This window comes from Lissotriton vulgaris, chromosome 3_1, assembly GCF_964263255.1.
Source record: "Lissotriton vulgaris chromosome 3_1, aLisVul1.2, whole genome shotgun sequence".
Taxonomy (NCBI): domain Eukaryota; kingdom Metazoa; phylum Chordata; class Amphibia; order Caudata; family Salamandridae; genus Lissotriton; species Lissotriton vulgaris.
The window spans coordinates 1,748,826,582-1,748,843,512 of NC_141689.1; the positions used below are offsets into that span (position 1 = coordinate 1,748,826,582).

The 16,931-nt window shown below is 43.2% G+C and overlaps 1 protein-coding gene across 2 annotated transcripts in view; it reads left to right on the plus strand.

The window, feature by feature from the left end:
- Positions 1-16,931, plus strand: part of LOC147728409 (uncharacterized) — a 98,299-nt gene that overhangs the window by 22,496 nt on the left and 58,872 nt on the right. For both annotated transcript variants that reach the window (XM_086963281.1, XM_086963282.1), the window contains exon 3: positions 1,026-1,237. In XM_086963281.1, coding sequence (XP_086819407.1) covers positions 1,026-1,237 — 212 coding nt within the window. The remainder of the gene's footprint in view (positions 1-1,025; positions 1,238-16,931) is intronic.

Sequence of the window (16,931 nt, forward strand, 5' to 3'; positions counted from 1 at the left end):
TTTACAACGCATACCTTTACAACACATTTTTTACAACGCAACATCCATTACAACACATTTTATTACAACGCATGCCATTACAACAAATTTTTAAAAACTACCTTTACAACGCATTCCATTAAAACGCATACTACCTTTACAATGCATACCATTACAACGCATACCATTACATTGCATGTATGGTAAGTATTGGATTGTGTAGGGGTAAAAATTACTATTCTAACTCCAGGGGGGCGCAACAGTAGGGTAAGTGTTGGATATGGTAGGGGTAAAAATTACTATTCTAACTCCAGGGGGTGCAACAGTAGGGTAAGTGTTGGATAGTGTAAGGGTACTATGCGTTGTGATGGTATGCGTTGTAATGGTATGCGTTGTAATGACTGCATTGTAATGACAGGTGTTGTAGTAGTATGCGTTGTATTGTCATGCGCTGTAATGGTTGCTTTGTAATGGCATGCGATGTAATGGATGTTGCGTTGTAAAAGTTTTGTTGTAATGGTAGTGCGTTGTAAAAGTTGCGTTGTAAAGGTTGTTACCCCTATTTGTGTTGTGACAAAAAGTTTATCCTTTACCCACATTTGTTCTGAAACTTCCTCACAGTGCCACATATCTTGTGGCATCTCCAGAGGTGTCTGTCACAGATAAGAGCGGTGGGGCAGGCGGGGCAGGGTGGGGGTTCCGCGAAATCGATATACGACAGGATAAGTTAAATTAAATAAAAAAATAAAAGCATTTACCTTGTGCTTGCAGCATCGTCGACTTGGCAATGCAGCGAGCGCAAGGTAAGTGGTTTAATTAAAAAATTTTTTTATTGAACTTATCCCGTCATATGTTGACTACCCCGACCCCCACCCTGCCCCACTGCTCTTACCTGTGCTGGCCGCGGCTGGACATCACTGCTGGCTGTGTTGTGGCCTACGACAGTTGTTCTTCCGTATACACAAGAAGCTTCCACCATTAGAAAAATAGGACATAAATTGTTTTTAGTCATAATTCAATTATTCCAAGCTTCCTATTTCTTGCAGAAACGAGTTTATTCTCAAGAGCGGCTGTTTGATGCATTTGAACAGTCCTTTCTAGAAAATTATTTTCTGAAGGAGGAAATTGATGAGGTGCTAAAGGCCCTGAGACACTTGAACAAGTCCGAGTCCCGGCTGGAAAAAATGGTGGAAGATCTACAGCAGAGCAATCAAGCCAAAGCCACGGATATTGAAAATCTGAAGACTCTGCTGGAGAGGTAACTAACCACACCACAACCATTCATAGCGATGACCAACTTTAAATCAGTGCTCAGCAAGTGACGTATTTTCATGCTATGTTAGTTCGGCTACTTTCCAAGAAATTTGGGTTAGGGAGCTGGAGCAGGCCAATATGTCGGGCACTAAAGGCCACCGCTTCGTCATCTTCCCAGCAGTCACTGGGAACCACAACCGGCCCTGGCAAAGTGCTCGGCCGGCCCCCTCTCCCCACTCGGGGGAGGGGGGGGAGGCGGCCGAGCAGTTTGCCGGGGCCGGTTTTCGGCCGATTTTGTTACAGGTCGATTTTGCAGCTATGCTGCAAAAACAGCCCTGTAAGAAAAACGGCCCCCAGGGGCCCAAAACCGGCCCCCACCTGTGCGGCGCACTGGGGGATTGCCCGGTGCCCGCTATAGCCAGTCCGGGCCTGGCAGTCACGGAAGAGACTGTAGAGAGGGAGGACGTTGGTTGATCATACTTAGTAGTGAAAATACGAGGGTGATTTCCTTAAAGGAGCATTTTAGACAAGGGTTTACCAGAATAAATTAATCTTATTAACTTTTTTTTAGTGTAGGAAGACCACGTTTCAATGGAATATTGTAAGGACATTTGATTGGGAATAGGAACAGTAAGGGCTTTAATTTCCAAACCCAAATTGAGGCAGAAATGAATTTATCTGTTGGGATTTTGTACCAGCACTTGAGGCTCTTAAGCCATGCACCTGAACACAACATGGATATGTGGATGCTCAAGAGTGGGGGCAACAATGCTGTCAGGACAAACCTTTAGCAGGTAGTTTTACAGGTTGGAAGTAAATCCTTTTTCAGGATGGGAAAGCAGAATAGCTACAAAATTGGAGGGGTGCTGGGAAAGAAAGGGGAGAAATAAAAAAAAAGTTTAATGTTAATGTTAATGTTAATGTTATAATGATTTGTATAGCGCGCGGCTGCCCCAGCCAAGGGGCGTCCCGGCGCTGCGAGAAGACTAAGTGCAGAGAGTTTGAGAGCGCAGAGGTATGGAGGCAGTTATTGAAATAGATGAGTTTTGATGGCCTTTCTGAAGGCCAAAAGGTCCTGCATGCCACGGATAGATTCCGGAAGACTATTCCATAGCTTGGCAGCTAGGAAGCTAAAGGACCGGCCGCCTACTCTGGCCAGTCTGGTGCGAGGGATGATCGTGAGATGTTGTCCCTCTGAGCGAAGCGACCTCCTAGGAATGTACTCCGACAGGAGGGGGCACAGCATAGGGGGAGAGGCGGTTTTAAGGATTTTAAAGGCTAAACACAGTGCCTTAAACTGTACCCTTTTACCCACCGGGAGCCAGTGCAATTTTTTCAAGGCTCCGGCCACCGAGGAGTGGCGAGGGAGACCTACCAACGCCCTGGCAGCCGCATTCTGGACTCTCTGTAGTCTGGTGGTTTCGGCAAGGTTAGCCCCCAATAAAAGAGAACTGGCGTAGTCCAGTCTTGAAAGGATGGTCGCCTGAACAATTAACTGGCGGGTGCGGTAGTCAAAGAACCTCAAAATAGGTCTGAGGTTACGTAAAATGCCGAAGCAAGTGGCAGCCACCTTTTTAGTATGGTGAGTGAACTTCAGTGCCGAGTCCACCCAGACTCCCAGATTTTTAACGCATTCCTTAGGCTTAGGAGGTTGGCCCAAGACATCAGGCCACCAGCTATCTCCCCAGGACGCAGTGTTTTTCCCCAGGAGCAATATCTCTGTTTTCCCCGCGTTAAGTTGGAGGAAATTAGCCATCATCCAGTTGGTGATGTCAGTAAGTGTCTGTTTGAAGTGATGAGCCTCCAGACCACTGTTGTCGTTAAGAGCCACCACGAGCTGGGTGTCGTCAGCGTAGGACACCAATGCTAGTCCGCTCCTTCTGGCCACCCCTGCAAGAGGGCGGACATAGACATTGAAATTAAAAGCACACATGCACTTTACTATGGCATTTTCGCATGCAGAAAGGTGCACATCTATATTTCCAGATGCAAAAATGTCTGTGGATGTAGGAACTCCATAGAGTTGGTGATGTGGGAGGTTCCTAGGAATACTATTGGGTTTATATGAAAATGTCAAAAAGATGGACCGTTCCTGCACAAAATCAAACCTGCATGCAACACAGGCAACCATGCACCATGGTGAAAGAATGTCTGCATTGGCGCTAGGCTGCCAAAAGGGCGTCAGCGCAGGGAAAAGGCAGTAATGCACAGTACTGCCAGAAATATGGCACATTCCTGCCCTTTCCCTGTGATGCAGTTCAGCACAGCAAAGTGACTTGCTGCACTGCATGAGTTTTTCATAAAGCGGCTTCTCATTCTTTTACAAGTTAAGCACTGTCGATAGAGAATATAGAACTCAAGGCCAAAATAATTCAACCAAGTGTATGGAATTCTGATAAGATGTACTTGAATAAATTCATTCTACATTTTAATCTCTTTCAGAATTTGTGTAGCATTACCTGGAAAGTGTATTTGTTGCTGTTTAAATTCATCCTTTCACTAACAAAAATTGTGAACAACACACTGATTTATTCTAACGAGACTAGCCACAAACAAAGCAACTTTCTAAACACCACTTCTACTGAGAAATACAATGGATAAGAATAATGATTATTGTTTGGTCAGTGGTCAGTTCACAGACTAGGCACATTGTCCAAAGCGGATGGGCAATGCTGTCATTCCCAGCAAAGAGAGGGATATTAGCTATAGCTGTGGCACTTACGGACTGATAGAGGGTATCTGATGGTACAATTCTCACTCTCAGTGTCGCACTCAAAATGTAGCTGTCTGTCAGGCTCATGTGCACCACATTCCATTTATCATCTAAAGAAACAAAGCATAGCTGCTATGGAATGAGTGCTTTTTGAGAACAAATTCTTTTTTTTGCCTTTAAGCAATTTTACAAAATATTGGTAAGGGGCCAATAGCACCGCCAGCAAAAGATTGTTACAAAAGCCATGACAAAATAGTCCTTTAAAAAGCCAAAAAGCTGGCAGTCAATGCCAGACTAATTGCTTTTGCTGATGCATGTTTTATATATGTCAATTCCACACGTATGCATTAGCACACATGTAAATTACTGTCAGATCTGGGGGTCTCTAGTTGGCAGAGGTAGGTACCAATGTCCAAATAGGGACCCTTGCTTCTAGTCAGGGTAAGGGGGATACAGTCTTTAGATAACCCCTGCTCACCCCCTTGGTAGCTTGGCACGAGCAAACAGGCTTATCAAAGGCAATGTGTAAAGTATTTGTACCAACAGTCACAGTAACACGGTGAAAACACCGCATATGGACTTCACACCAGTTTAGAAAAATAAAGTATTTAATCTAAACTACTCAAGACCAAAACGACAAAAATCTAACATACACAGTTCAAGAATATGAGTTTAAAAGAGGTCTCGGGTTTCCGTCAAAATAATCGACAGTAGCCCAAGTACGTGCAGATGAGACAAACTTTCCAAGTGGAAGCTGCAACGTTGAAAAACAAGTGATGGGAGCCACTCCTGAGACCCTGGGGAGGTGATGTGACAACCCTGCTGCATGCAGCGGGCGTGTTGTGACGAATCCGGTATGGGGAGGGATGCGATACCTTGTATGGATTCCGGTGCGCAGGTTCGTTAGAAAGCATCTCGCACAGGCATGATGCAATGATCTTTGGGACGGCGACGATCTCCAGTGTGGCGCAGCGTTGATCTTCTCCTCTCGCGGCCCCTCAATGCGTTGGCGCTGCGACGATGTTCACAACGACGGGATGCGACCGCAAGCAAGCAATGCAATGGTTTCTCACAGCAATGACAGGCTCTGCGACAATACTCGCAGCTACAGCAATCTTCACGCACCGCGGCGATGCGCTCCGCAGGCGAATGATGTGTTGGGTCTTGCAGTGGCAACAAGTGCTGCAACGATCTTCGTGGCAACAGGAATTTTCTCGCACTGTCGACGATGTGCTCCGCAAGCGATTGGTGCGTGCAAATTGTAAATCTTCTTTTCTTCTTCTTTTCCAGCTCCCCAAACAGCAGGCAACAACTTCCAAAGGCCCCACAAATAGATCAATCACTCTAGGAAGGGCAATACTCACACAGCAGAGTTCAGGGGGAAGCTAGGGTGAAGTCCTTTTTTTCCTGGGACTTCTTAACAGGAGGCCAGCTCTTCTTAGGCCCTTGGAGATCTCTTCAAGCAAGGGGACATAGCAACAGCAACGTCCTTCCCCTTCCCCTCTCCTTAGCAGCAAAGCAACTGCAGGTCAGCCCACAAACACACAGCAGGACAGGCCATCCTCTTCAGTCTTCCAAGTTTCTCCTTGGCAGAGGTTCCTTCTTGATTCCAGGAAGATCTAATTTTCTGAAGTCTGGGTAGCCCTTAATATACCAATATTCCCTTTGTTCTCTGAAGGCAGAGAGGCCTTGGCCTAGTCAGAACCAGTTCTGGTCAGTCCTCGAGCACTTTGTTTACTTGACTTCTTCTTTCCTTTGAGAGAGAGGAGAAGGATCATCAGCCGCCCAGCAAGAGGTGGAGTCAGCATTGTGGAAGGCAGGCACAGTCCTATTCAGGCCCAGGTGCTATCCCCTCCCACCACTCAAGGTGCAGATGGAGCTATTCAGCCTAGGGATGACTCACTCAGCCTCTGGGAGCCACCCCAACCCCTGTCACTCTCAAACCAGACAGTCAATTCACAAACAGGCCAAGGCACACAGAAAGGTCAGACAAGAAAACAGCCACTTTCTAAAAGTGCTGTTTTCAAACGCAGGATTTAAAAACCATTCTTCCTAAAAGATGTGTTATTAAATTCTGAGTTCAGGGATACCAGACTTTAATTTTCCATCTTGCTCCCATGGGAAGATATGCAGATAAACATTATACACAGCATTTCCCATTATAGCCTATGGGCAAGATAGCCTTTCCATAGTGAAAAACGAAAATGGCTGTAATTCACTACCAGAGCATGTCACCCACACTAGTACATGCTCTACATTTCACATACACTGCACCCTGCCCAGGGAAGTAACTAGGGCCTTCCGTAGGGGTGTCCAATGTGTATAGAAAGGGAAGGGTTCGGCCTGGCCAGTCTGGACACTGGTCAGGTCAGCATGGCAGTTAGCAACCACACACAGGCACTGCAGTGGCAGGCCTGAGACACCATTTTAGGGCTACTTCTGAGGGTGGCACAATCAGTGCTGCAGGCCCACTAGAAGCATTTGAATCACCAGCCCTTGCACACTTAGTGCACTTTACTAGGGACCTACTGGTAAAACAAATATGCCAATCATGGATAACCAATCACAATAACAATTTACCTAGGGAGCACTTGCACTTTGACACTGATCAGCAGTGGCAAAGTGCCCAAAGCATCTAAACCAGCAAAAACGAAATCCAGCACAGCGTCAAAAATACAGGTGGTAGAGGCAAAAAGTCAGGGGAAACCACGCCAAAGATGCCAGGTCTAACAATTACACATACACAATTAAAGGCATAGGGAGGAAAAATTATTTGCTCAGACTCCTGGCTGTTCTTACATATCCTGGTTAGCTCTGTCCCAAGAATATGCTTACCCGGGGTAAAAAAGTGCGCCGAATGCAAATGGTGATAATGTACCACATTATGGTGTATGCGGTGCCCCCAGGGCAGCCGTGACCTTGCCCTGCCCTGGGGTCAGCGCATTCATGTGAAAACACGGAGCAGCCGCTCCGTGTTTTCACATTGCAGGCGGCAATAAAGGGGTTTAGAGATCCTCTTGCAAGCGGGTGCAGTCAGTGACTTCACCCACCTGAATGGGGATGTCTGGGCCCGCTGCAGAGGGCTGCTGTCAGGGGGTGCACTTTTAAATGGCGCACTGTCAGTGTGCCTCCTGAGGGCTTCTTTGACTCTGCACCCCTGTCTGTAATATGGTGCAGGAGCAGATTCATTTTTTTTCTTTTAATTCTTTTTATTGACAGCTTTTTTACACATTATTTTACCCCGCTACACCGGGGGTGAGGAACATATTACTATATACATTCAATCATATTTTCCCAAAAAACTATTGCTACAATGCACATAGAGGAACATATACATCAAAATTATTATTTTTTTTTCTTTTTTTTTTTTAAACTAGATTTAAGAATTAATCAATCCCATCGTGTGGGGCAAATAATAAAAACCACAAAAGAGAGGATAAACACTAGGAATGAGGAAAAAATTTACAAAAACCATACAACACATTGTTTCTTACTGAACACTTATGAGCACTCCCTCCTACCACAATAGACGTTACAAGCCTATACATTATATACATTATATACATTATGCTTCTTCCCTCCATTTTGCTATCGGCTCCCATATTTTCAATCCTAATTTCCTCCCCTTTTTTCCTTTTCTAGAGTATATTGCTTTTTCCAGACTGTAAATGTTTAAGATCTTGGCTAACCATTGTTGAAATACTGGTGGTGACTGATCAAGCCATGCTGAGGCAATACATAATCTAAAGACAGCCATTGCAACGAAAATAAAATAACAACCCTCTCCCTGAGCATTGCCTGAATTCACTCCCAATACCACAATCGTAGGAGTTAAGTTGACGGCTATTTTCAATGCTCTTTGTAAAAATTTTTGTATTTCATTCAATATTGTTGATAAACATGGACATGTTGCAAATATATGAATTATATCGGCCTGCAACATTCCACATCTAGGACAATTAATCCCAGTAACCGCCCCCCATTGTGCGAGTTTTGCCGGAGTATAGTACAGCCGATATATAGTTTTATAATGCTTTGCCTGTAATGTTGCAGAACACAGAATATTTTGTCCCAATTCTAATGACAAATTATAGCATTCCGATTCTATCTCCAACTTAGTCGACCAACTTTCCACCCACTTAACCATGTCATCCGGTTTTGTTTCAATTAACTCTGCATAAAACCTTTTAATAGTACAATTTACTCCATTATGTACCACCTCAAGTATAGAATTTTTCTCAAATCCTCTCGGGCCCCCCCTTTCATTCACCAAAAAACTTCTTACTTGAAGATACTTAAAAAAATGCCTTGTTGCCAAATCATATTTCTCCTGTATTTCTACAAATTGTTTCATCCCCTGTATACCCATCAGATCCCCCACTTTTATAATACCCTTCCTATGCCATTCTATATACACTGAATCGGAAAAAATATCCTCAGGGAATGCTAAGTTATTTTTTATTCTTGTGTATCTATTAATTTCCCCCAAACCATATTTCTTAATAAAAGTTTTCCAGATATTATGGGCTCCCAAAATGGTCTTAAATCGTGTCCTTTTAAAGTAAGCTGTGTCAAAATGTTTCAAGAATATATTTTTTACCTCTTCCCCCATCAATAAGCCATATATTGCTAATGATCCTAAATCATCCTCCCCTTCTACTTCTGCTCCACCTATCAATCCAACCATATATTGTAGAGCTGCCGCCCAGTAGTAAAGTTTCAAATCCGGTAAAGCCCACCCACCTCTCTCTCTTGGAAGTACCATAAATCTTGCTGCTCTCCTAGTTTTGCATTTAGACCAAATAAATCTATTGATCATTCCTTCGATCTTTTCAAACCAAAGATTATCAAACCATAACGGGATTGCCCTAAAAATATATAGAAATTTCGGTAAAATTAACATCTTAATAATATTTACTCTACCAGCTATTGTGAGGTGTAGATTATTGAGCCTGTCTAGATCTTTCCCCACCTTCCTTATAATAGGATCTACATTCAATTCTACTAACTTTCCCAGTTCTGCAGTGATCGTTATACCCAGGTATGTTCCTGTCTGCACCACTCGCGAATCTTGACACATTGCCTTGCTGTTTTTTATAATCTGTGTTTTCCCAGTGTTTAAAGAGTATCCTGAAACTTTTCCGAAATTTTTAGCCTCCAGTTCCAGATATCTAATAGCCTCTGTGGGTACTGGTGTTACAACAGCCACGTCATCGGCATATGCAAGTATCTTATAGTCCCCCCTAGGTGTAACAACTGGAGGTATATTCCCATTCCCTTCCATTCTGCGTATTAATGGGTCCAGATACATAGCAAAGAGTAAGGGGGAACACGGACATCCCTGTCTAGTACCCCTATTAATTGTCACTTGTTCAGTTATTCCCGAGTTTATTCTTATCGCCGCCACCGGATCTCTATACAGTGTCTTTATTGCTGTAAGAAAGCCATTTCCGAATCCCACCCTTTTTAAAACACTCCACAAATACTCTCAGGATACGCGGTCAAATGCTTTCTCAGCATCCAAAAATAATACCGCTAATGGTTCCCCTACAACTTCCATTTTATCAAAAAGGGTAATTAATTTCCGTGTATGGTGCGTGGTTTCTCGTCCAGGTATAAATCCATGCTGGCTGATGGTAACTAATGGAGTTATTACACTAGCAAATCTTATTGCTAGTGCTTTTGAGTAAATCTTTGTATCGGTATTCATTAACGTTATTGGTCTATACGAACCCGGATCTGTAGGTGCCTTTCCTTTCTTTAAAATAACAACTATTTCTGCACCGGACCAAGAGTTTGGTATTGATACACCCCTCTGTGCCTGTTGCATAATGCGTACCATATCCTTCCCTAACTCTTCCCAGAACACCTTATAGAATTCTAGCGGGATCTTATCTGGCCCAGCTGCTTTGCCAGATGGAAGGTTCTTAAGAGCACTTCCAATCTCCTGTTGATCTAATAGATTGTCTAATCTTTTTCTCTCTGAATCATCCAACTCCACCCTTGCTTAATCATTCAAGTAAGCTGCTATCTCCCCTGGATCTTTTGCATCGCTTTCTTGATATAAGTTCGTGTAGAATTTTCTAAAAACGTCTCTAATTTGATGCGCACTTGTTGCCACCTTTCCCGAGCTGTCTTTTATTGCCTTGATCTCCCCGAGTGATGCCTTTTGCCTTGCTCTAACTGCTAACATTCTGCCTACTTGGTCACTCAGCTCATAGCATTTTTCCCTATTAGTCACATATTGTTTTGCTGCCTTGGCTGTTATATATTCTTCTGTCTCCATTCTCAATTTCGCTAACTTAATTATAGCAGGATTTGGCACACTCCCATTACTATTGGGTGTATCTACACCCTTACTCACTTCTTCCTCTGCTAATAATATCTCCCTTTTTAAGGCCTGACTTCTCTCTTGTTCCTGCTTCCTTCTCCTTACTCCAAAGCTTAGAGTCTCTCCCCTCACCCCGGCCTTAAAGCTATCCCAGACCATACCTTCAGTTGCTGTATCCCTATTTATTGTCAGGTATTCCACTATCCATATTTTCATATGCTGGATATATGCCTCATCTTCTAGCAGCGCTCTTTCGAAAGTCCAGACCGAACCCCTCCTTGGCTCTGATAATCCTTTTAAGTTAATAATTTGGGGGTTATGATCCGCCAATAGTCTTGGCAATCTCTCAATATGTGCACCATAAACACCCTGGCTACTAACCAGGAAATAATCTAATCTTGCACTCACTTTGTGCGGTGCAGAATAATACGCGTATCCATCCTCTCCTGGTTTGAGAGTATCCCAGACATCCAATAAACCGTTATTCCTTGCTAGGGAGCAAACTGCTTGAAACACTCTTCTTTTCCTTCCTTGATATTTAACCGGGGGTCCTAACCCCAATCCCAGGCCTCCTGCACCATTAATGTTAAAGTCCCCTCCTAGTACTACATATGGGGCCCAAGTTGCCAGCTCTATATCTACCTGTTCAAAAATTTCCGCATCATCCCCTATAGATCCATATATAGAGCCAAGAGTTATCCATTGTTCTCCTACCATGCATTCTACCAGAACCCATCTCCCCCAAACATCTTCCCATTTTTCCTAGTAATGATGCCCCTCTGTCTTGCTAGTACTGCTACTCCCCTATTCCTAGACCCCTGTCTTGAATACGCTAAAACCGAAAGTCCCAATTGTTCAAGCAGATGTATTTCAGACACCTGGATATGAGTTTCTTGCAACATTAGGAAATCTAGTCTAAGACTTTTAATTAAAATAGACACCTTTTGTCTCTTTTGTCTGTCATTTAAACCGCAAACATTCCATGTCATTATTCGAGTATTCATTCTGGATTATTAAGTGAATCGACATTTCTTATATCAATACACAACTCAAACCTTATACATGATAAAGTAGCAGCCATATGAAAATAATACAGTTTTCTTTTATTAGTCATTATCTTCTGACTTACTTCCTTTGTTCCTCTATAATATCTCCAAAACTTCTCACCCCCCCCACCCTCCACCCCCCTGAGTTCCCACCCTGACTGTCCCACCCCCCCTACTGGCAAATAGGTCCATAGGACCTATATATGGCAGCTGTGACTGACTGGGAGCACCGTATCCCCCACTCCCCCAATCTTAATACCAACCTATGCAGACAAGAAGAAAGAAAGAGAAAAAAAGAGGTTCTTTACCCCCCCAGTATATTCATACATACATCTTTGCTTACTTTACTATAAAGTCATTTGTACAACTTATCCATTTTGTGTGCTTTTACGGCTTCTTGCTTCCTTGCGCCACCAGAGCTACCACTCGCTCTTTATCGGCCTGTGTCTGTGACTGTGGGTTGCTCTCTTTCAACCATATCAGAAATTCTTGAGCTTTAATTTCAGAATGAAAAATTTTAAACTGTCCATCCTTTACCACTTTTAGCCTGCTAGGAAACATCAGGTACGCCCCACATCCCATTTTCTGAAAAGGCACAATCAATTCCCGCATTCTCCACCTCCTTTCTACTGTTGTGTGGCAGAAGTCAGGCCTAGCAAATAACTCAACATCCTTATATCTACACTTGGCCTGTGGTTTTGCCTTTGCCATTATCTCCTCTCTCAGCAGATAGTTACCAACATATATAAGTATTGCTCTAGGTTTGTTTGATGTATCCCCCTTTCTCTGTGTAAATGGAAATCTGTGCGCACGCTGTATCTCAGTTTCCCAGTCCCAGCCTTCTATGCCAGGGAGCGCACCTTTGAGTAACTCAATAACGTATGATCTCACATCCTGCCCCTCTTTCCCCTCCGCAATACCCAAGAGTCTGATATTATTTCTACGCTGCCTATTTTCAAAATCTTCCAATTTCCATAGGACATCTGATGTAGTCTTCTCCTGCTCCTGCCTGAACTCCTGCCATTTCTTCATTTCATCCTCTAACATACCGGTTCTTTCTTCCACCTCCGTAACTCTCCCTGACAAATCTGCGTATAATTTATTCAATTTACGTAGAGATGCTTGTATCTTTTTACTTTCCTGCCTGGCTCTGCGGCTTTCCACTCTCGTCTATGTCTGTATCTGCTTCAGCATTGAAGACATCATTTCGAACCCTTTAAGTGGTGGTTGCCCTTGAGACTGACTCTGACTCTGCCTCTGTGTTTGTTCTGAATCTTGCTCTAATGTCTCTATAGTATCCATAACTCTATATGCTGCCACCCCAACAGTCTCTTGATACAACTGAGACGTCGCAGAGTAATCCCAATCCAATCGCTTTGCAATATCAGCATTTATAGGACTTAAAATATTTTTTGATTTCCTTCGTTTTTTTGTCAAAATTTTTGACTTACGCTTCGAAGATAGCTTTTGAGCCGAACCCTCTCCAGATTCTGATGTGGCTACTGCCTCTGTCGCTAATCCAGACATTGTTTGATCATTCTCTGTCTCCACAGAACTTGAGGAGGCTACAGAGGTGCTCCCTCCCCCCAGCTCCTCTTCCCCGTCCACCTCCTCCTCCTCCTCCTCCTCTTCCTCCTCCTCCTCCTCCTCCTTGCCCTCATTCACAGAGAAAAAACATTCATCGGAAGGTGAGCCTGGAATTGCCAAAGGGTACCTGTTGGATTGGCCTCCTTTTTTTGAATAAAGATCATCAGAATCTACAATAGCCATCTCATTCACTATTATCGTGGGTCCAGATTTAGTGAGTCCTTGAGTAGACCCCGCCCCCATGTTATCTTCTGGAGTAAGAGCCATGACTTCAGCCTGTATTCCTGCTCTTACTTCCCCTGTTGATGCCATATCGTTGTCCGTGCACATAGAGACTGTCCCCTCTTCAACCACACAATTGCCATTATTTATTGCCCCTTGCTCTTGTCGTGCTGATATTACTTCCATTTGAGTTCTGGTGTTCACTTGGTTCACAGACGTTATTGATACAGCCTGTTTCTCCCCTTCCAGTGAAACACTCTCATTCTCACCCCTCTCCGCGTCATCTGCCTGCAGTGTTAATCCTCCCGGCTCTCCCGACTGCTTTGAAGCGTCTCGCCCCGCCCCTTGCTCGTTTGCTGTGACCGTTACCTCCAAGCTTACCGGCACTGTCAGAGCTAAGTCCTCTTTAATCTGCGGTTCTGACACAAACTTTACCAGGACGCCGTCTTGATCCAAATGTTTTGAAGCAGGGGCGGAGGTTGAGCCATCCACAGCAAGCTCTCCGGGAGCCGACGCGTTTACTGATATCCCGCGGACGCCGGCACTGACAGGTAAAAAAGCCTCGTAAACCATAGGCTGCCTCATGGTTGCCTGTTCAGCCGCTTTACCACCTGTTTTGCATTTCTTGTTAGATGCTGCCTTGCTTTTTTCCTTTTTCTTCTTCCTTTCGGTCATGCTTCTAGCTGTACCATTTCTGACAGCGCTTCTATCTTGGTCGGCGGCACGAAGATTATCGCGCTCCTCCTGGCTCCGAAGCATTATCTTCGCTCTGAGGTTAGCCGCCGGGGCATCCGAGTCGCTCCAGGCAGCTTTCTCCCTCTCTTCTCTCACATTCTTTGATATCTTCGGAGCCATCATATCCCAATAGCTAGACAATATTGCAAGTGCTCTTTGATAGTACAATCGACTCCAGCCAGTGAACTTAGCTAGCAGCTGGGTTGAGCATGTCAGTGCCCACTCCGTCGCCGTCCTCACAGTCTGAGCGGTTGATTCTTTTCTGTATAGCTTATATTCAGCTATAATTGGAAACGCTGAGATTAGATCTTTGTTGTCTTTATTGTCCTTTTGCCCAAGCACATACACCATATCCTCGTATCTCCGTGTATATCAGGGGGATTCGATTGTTAAAGCGCCGGTCTGCATATATATTTCATCTTTTCCTCGAAGAACCAGGGAGAGAGGAGAGACACGTCCTCTCCCTACAGCCTGCCAGCGGCCATCTTGCCTGCCCGACCATCTCTGTGCAGGCGCAGATTCAAAGGAATTTCCTCATTTGTACAGGGCACACCTCTAGGCAATTTAGGGAACGCCCTCTGTTGTTAGCGCTGGCGTTTTAAGTGCACCAGCATTTTCGTATTATTATAGAAGGGGACGCACAAGCAGCTGCGCCCCCTTCTATAATACCAAAGTGCCCCAGGGCGCACAAATCAGGCGCGAACACCCGTTGTGCTCAAGTGATACCATCTGTAATACAACCCCTGATATTTCAGTGACTGACCCTTCAAAGGTATGTGTTACGGTGGGCTTAGAGGGGGCAAAACTAATCACCAATCGGAGAGAAGCAAAGAATGCTAACAGCCTCATTTAGAGGCGGATGGTGCTTTCTTTAATACTTGATAAAGATTATTTTTGCCCACCTCTGTGTTCCCCTGTTTGTAAGTTGTGCAAAAGAAGTCATCTTTGTCAACAACTCGTTATTGATGCCTACACCATTTGGTAAGCCAATCCTGATAGAAAGCCATCGGGCACGGGTTACAGTGATGAAATGACATCTGACTGACTGTCACGCTTGTCATGTTGACCTTTGATGCACAGGTCTGCCAGTGACCTTTAAGTAATGGGAAGAAATATATATTTATTTACTGGAGAAAAAAAAACAACAGTTAATGTGACGTTATAATTAGGTGAAAATTTCAGTGACAATGTAACATTTTAAACTTAAGAAACCACTAAAATTTACCAGCCATAGTTATCTCAAGTAGCTATGACTCATGCCCAAAAGTAGCTATAATTTGTGCCCTGCCATGCAAAATATATATATATACACACACACACACGCACCCACACACACGCACACACTCACACACACGCATGTGCACGCACACACACACACACATGTGTATAAATAAATAAATAAATAAACATATGTACACACACATATATGTATATTCACTGAAAAAACATAAGTTTCAAGGACATTATAATTAGAAATTAGGATTTAAAAAAACCATAGAAATTCACTGAAAAAACAATAGGTTTCAGGGATGTTATAGTTAGTTGGACATTTCACTCGTACAAACCCAGAGAAATTCGTCTGTTATAGTTAGTAGAGCTAACTATAACTCACGCCTCCACAATGCACTGCTGATGAAGTCACATATTACATCACTCATGACATGGTTCGTGACATCACTGATGACATCAGTGCATTTCAAAGGTTTTTTAAATGCTAATTGGTAATTTCTAACTATAATGTCCCTGAAACCAATGGTTTTTTAAGTAAATTTCAAAGGTTTTTTAAATGCTAATTTCTAACTATAACGTCCCTGTAACCTATGGTTTTTCCGCTGAATTTCATAGGTTTTTTTTTATTTGTTTTTTCCACAGTACTTCAATGGGCCTATACATACGTTAGAAAATCAAAATCTGTTCAATCCAACATATGATCAGAAAACATCCCCCAAATGCCTAAACAAATGTTTCGTTTCTTGATCCCTTTAACCGAACACAAACTAAACTCTAGCGAAAATAAATTATACATCTTAGCCCTCCATCGTTCAAAGGTGGGAGGTTCAACCTGTTGCCACTCGGCAGCAATACAAAGTCGAGCAATAGTCATTGCAATAAAAATAAAATATCTGTGTGTATCTAGGGGAGTGCCCTTGCCAATTTCCGGTCCTATACCCAAAAGCATCATTACGGGTGTTATAACAGTAGGAACCCCTGTTACTCTAGAGATAAATTGCTCAATGCATCAAATATAATTTGTCAAACAAGCATATGGAAAAAAAATGTGCAGAATATCTGCATTATCCCTCTGGCGTCGAAAGCATTTTTCATCTTTCCTAATTCCCCATTTTATCATACGTGCCGGGGTATAATATAAACTGAAAAAGGTTTTGAAACATTGAGCTTTCAAGTTCGCAGACAGCAGAGTCTCCCTAGAAACAATAATAGCATCCTTTAAACTCAGTTTCTCGATGCCCAGAGTCACAGCCCATTTGATATTAAATTCATCAAGATCATCCTTTTTTACAGGATAACAATATTTATAGATAGATAGACTGCCCCGATTTTAACCTGTCGTTGGACAGCAGTGACTACTGAGCTAACGTCCGATCTAACTTTTTTCCAGGTGATAAAGTCTCTAAGCTGTAGAAATTAAAAAAAATAGTTTTTTAGGCAAATTATACTTTAGGGATAATTCTTCATAAGACATCAGGGAACCATTGTTACAAAAGAAATCACCAAGTAGGACAACACCCTTTGCCCTCCACTCTTTAGCAGTGGTATCCCAAAATATAGGAGGAAGAATATTTACTGCATTAATTGGGGAATACCAAGACAATTTTTCCACTAAACAATACTTTCATATTCTTTTCCACATGTTAAAAGCAGACATAAGGACCTTAAACCTTGTGCGTTTGTAATAGCTACCATCAATTTGTTTGAGGAAGCATTGACGTGCCTCAGGATCCAACAAAATCTGAAAAATGGACGGAGCCTCCGCAGTATTGCCCACATCTTCTCCTGTTAATAAAATCTGCATTCTTAACAAAAAAACAAGCATGAAAATAAA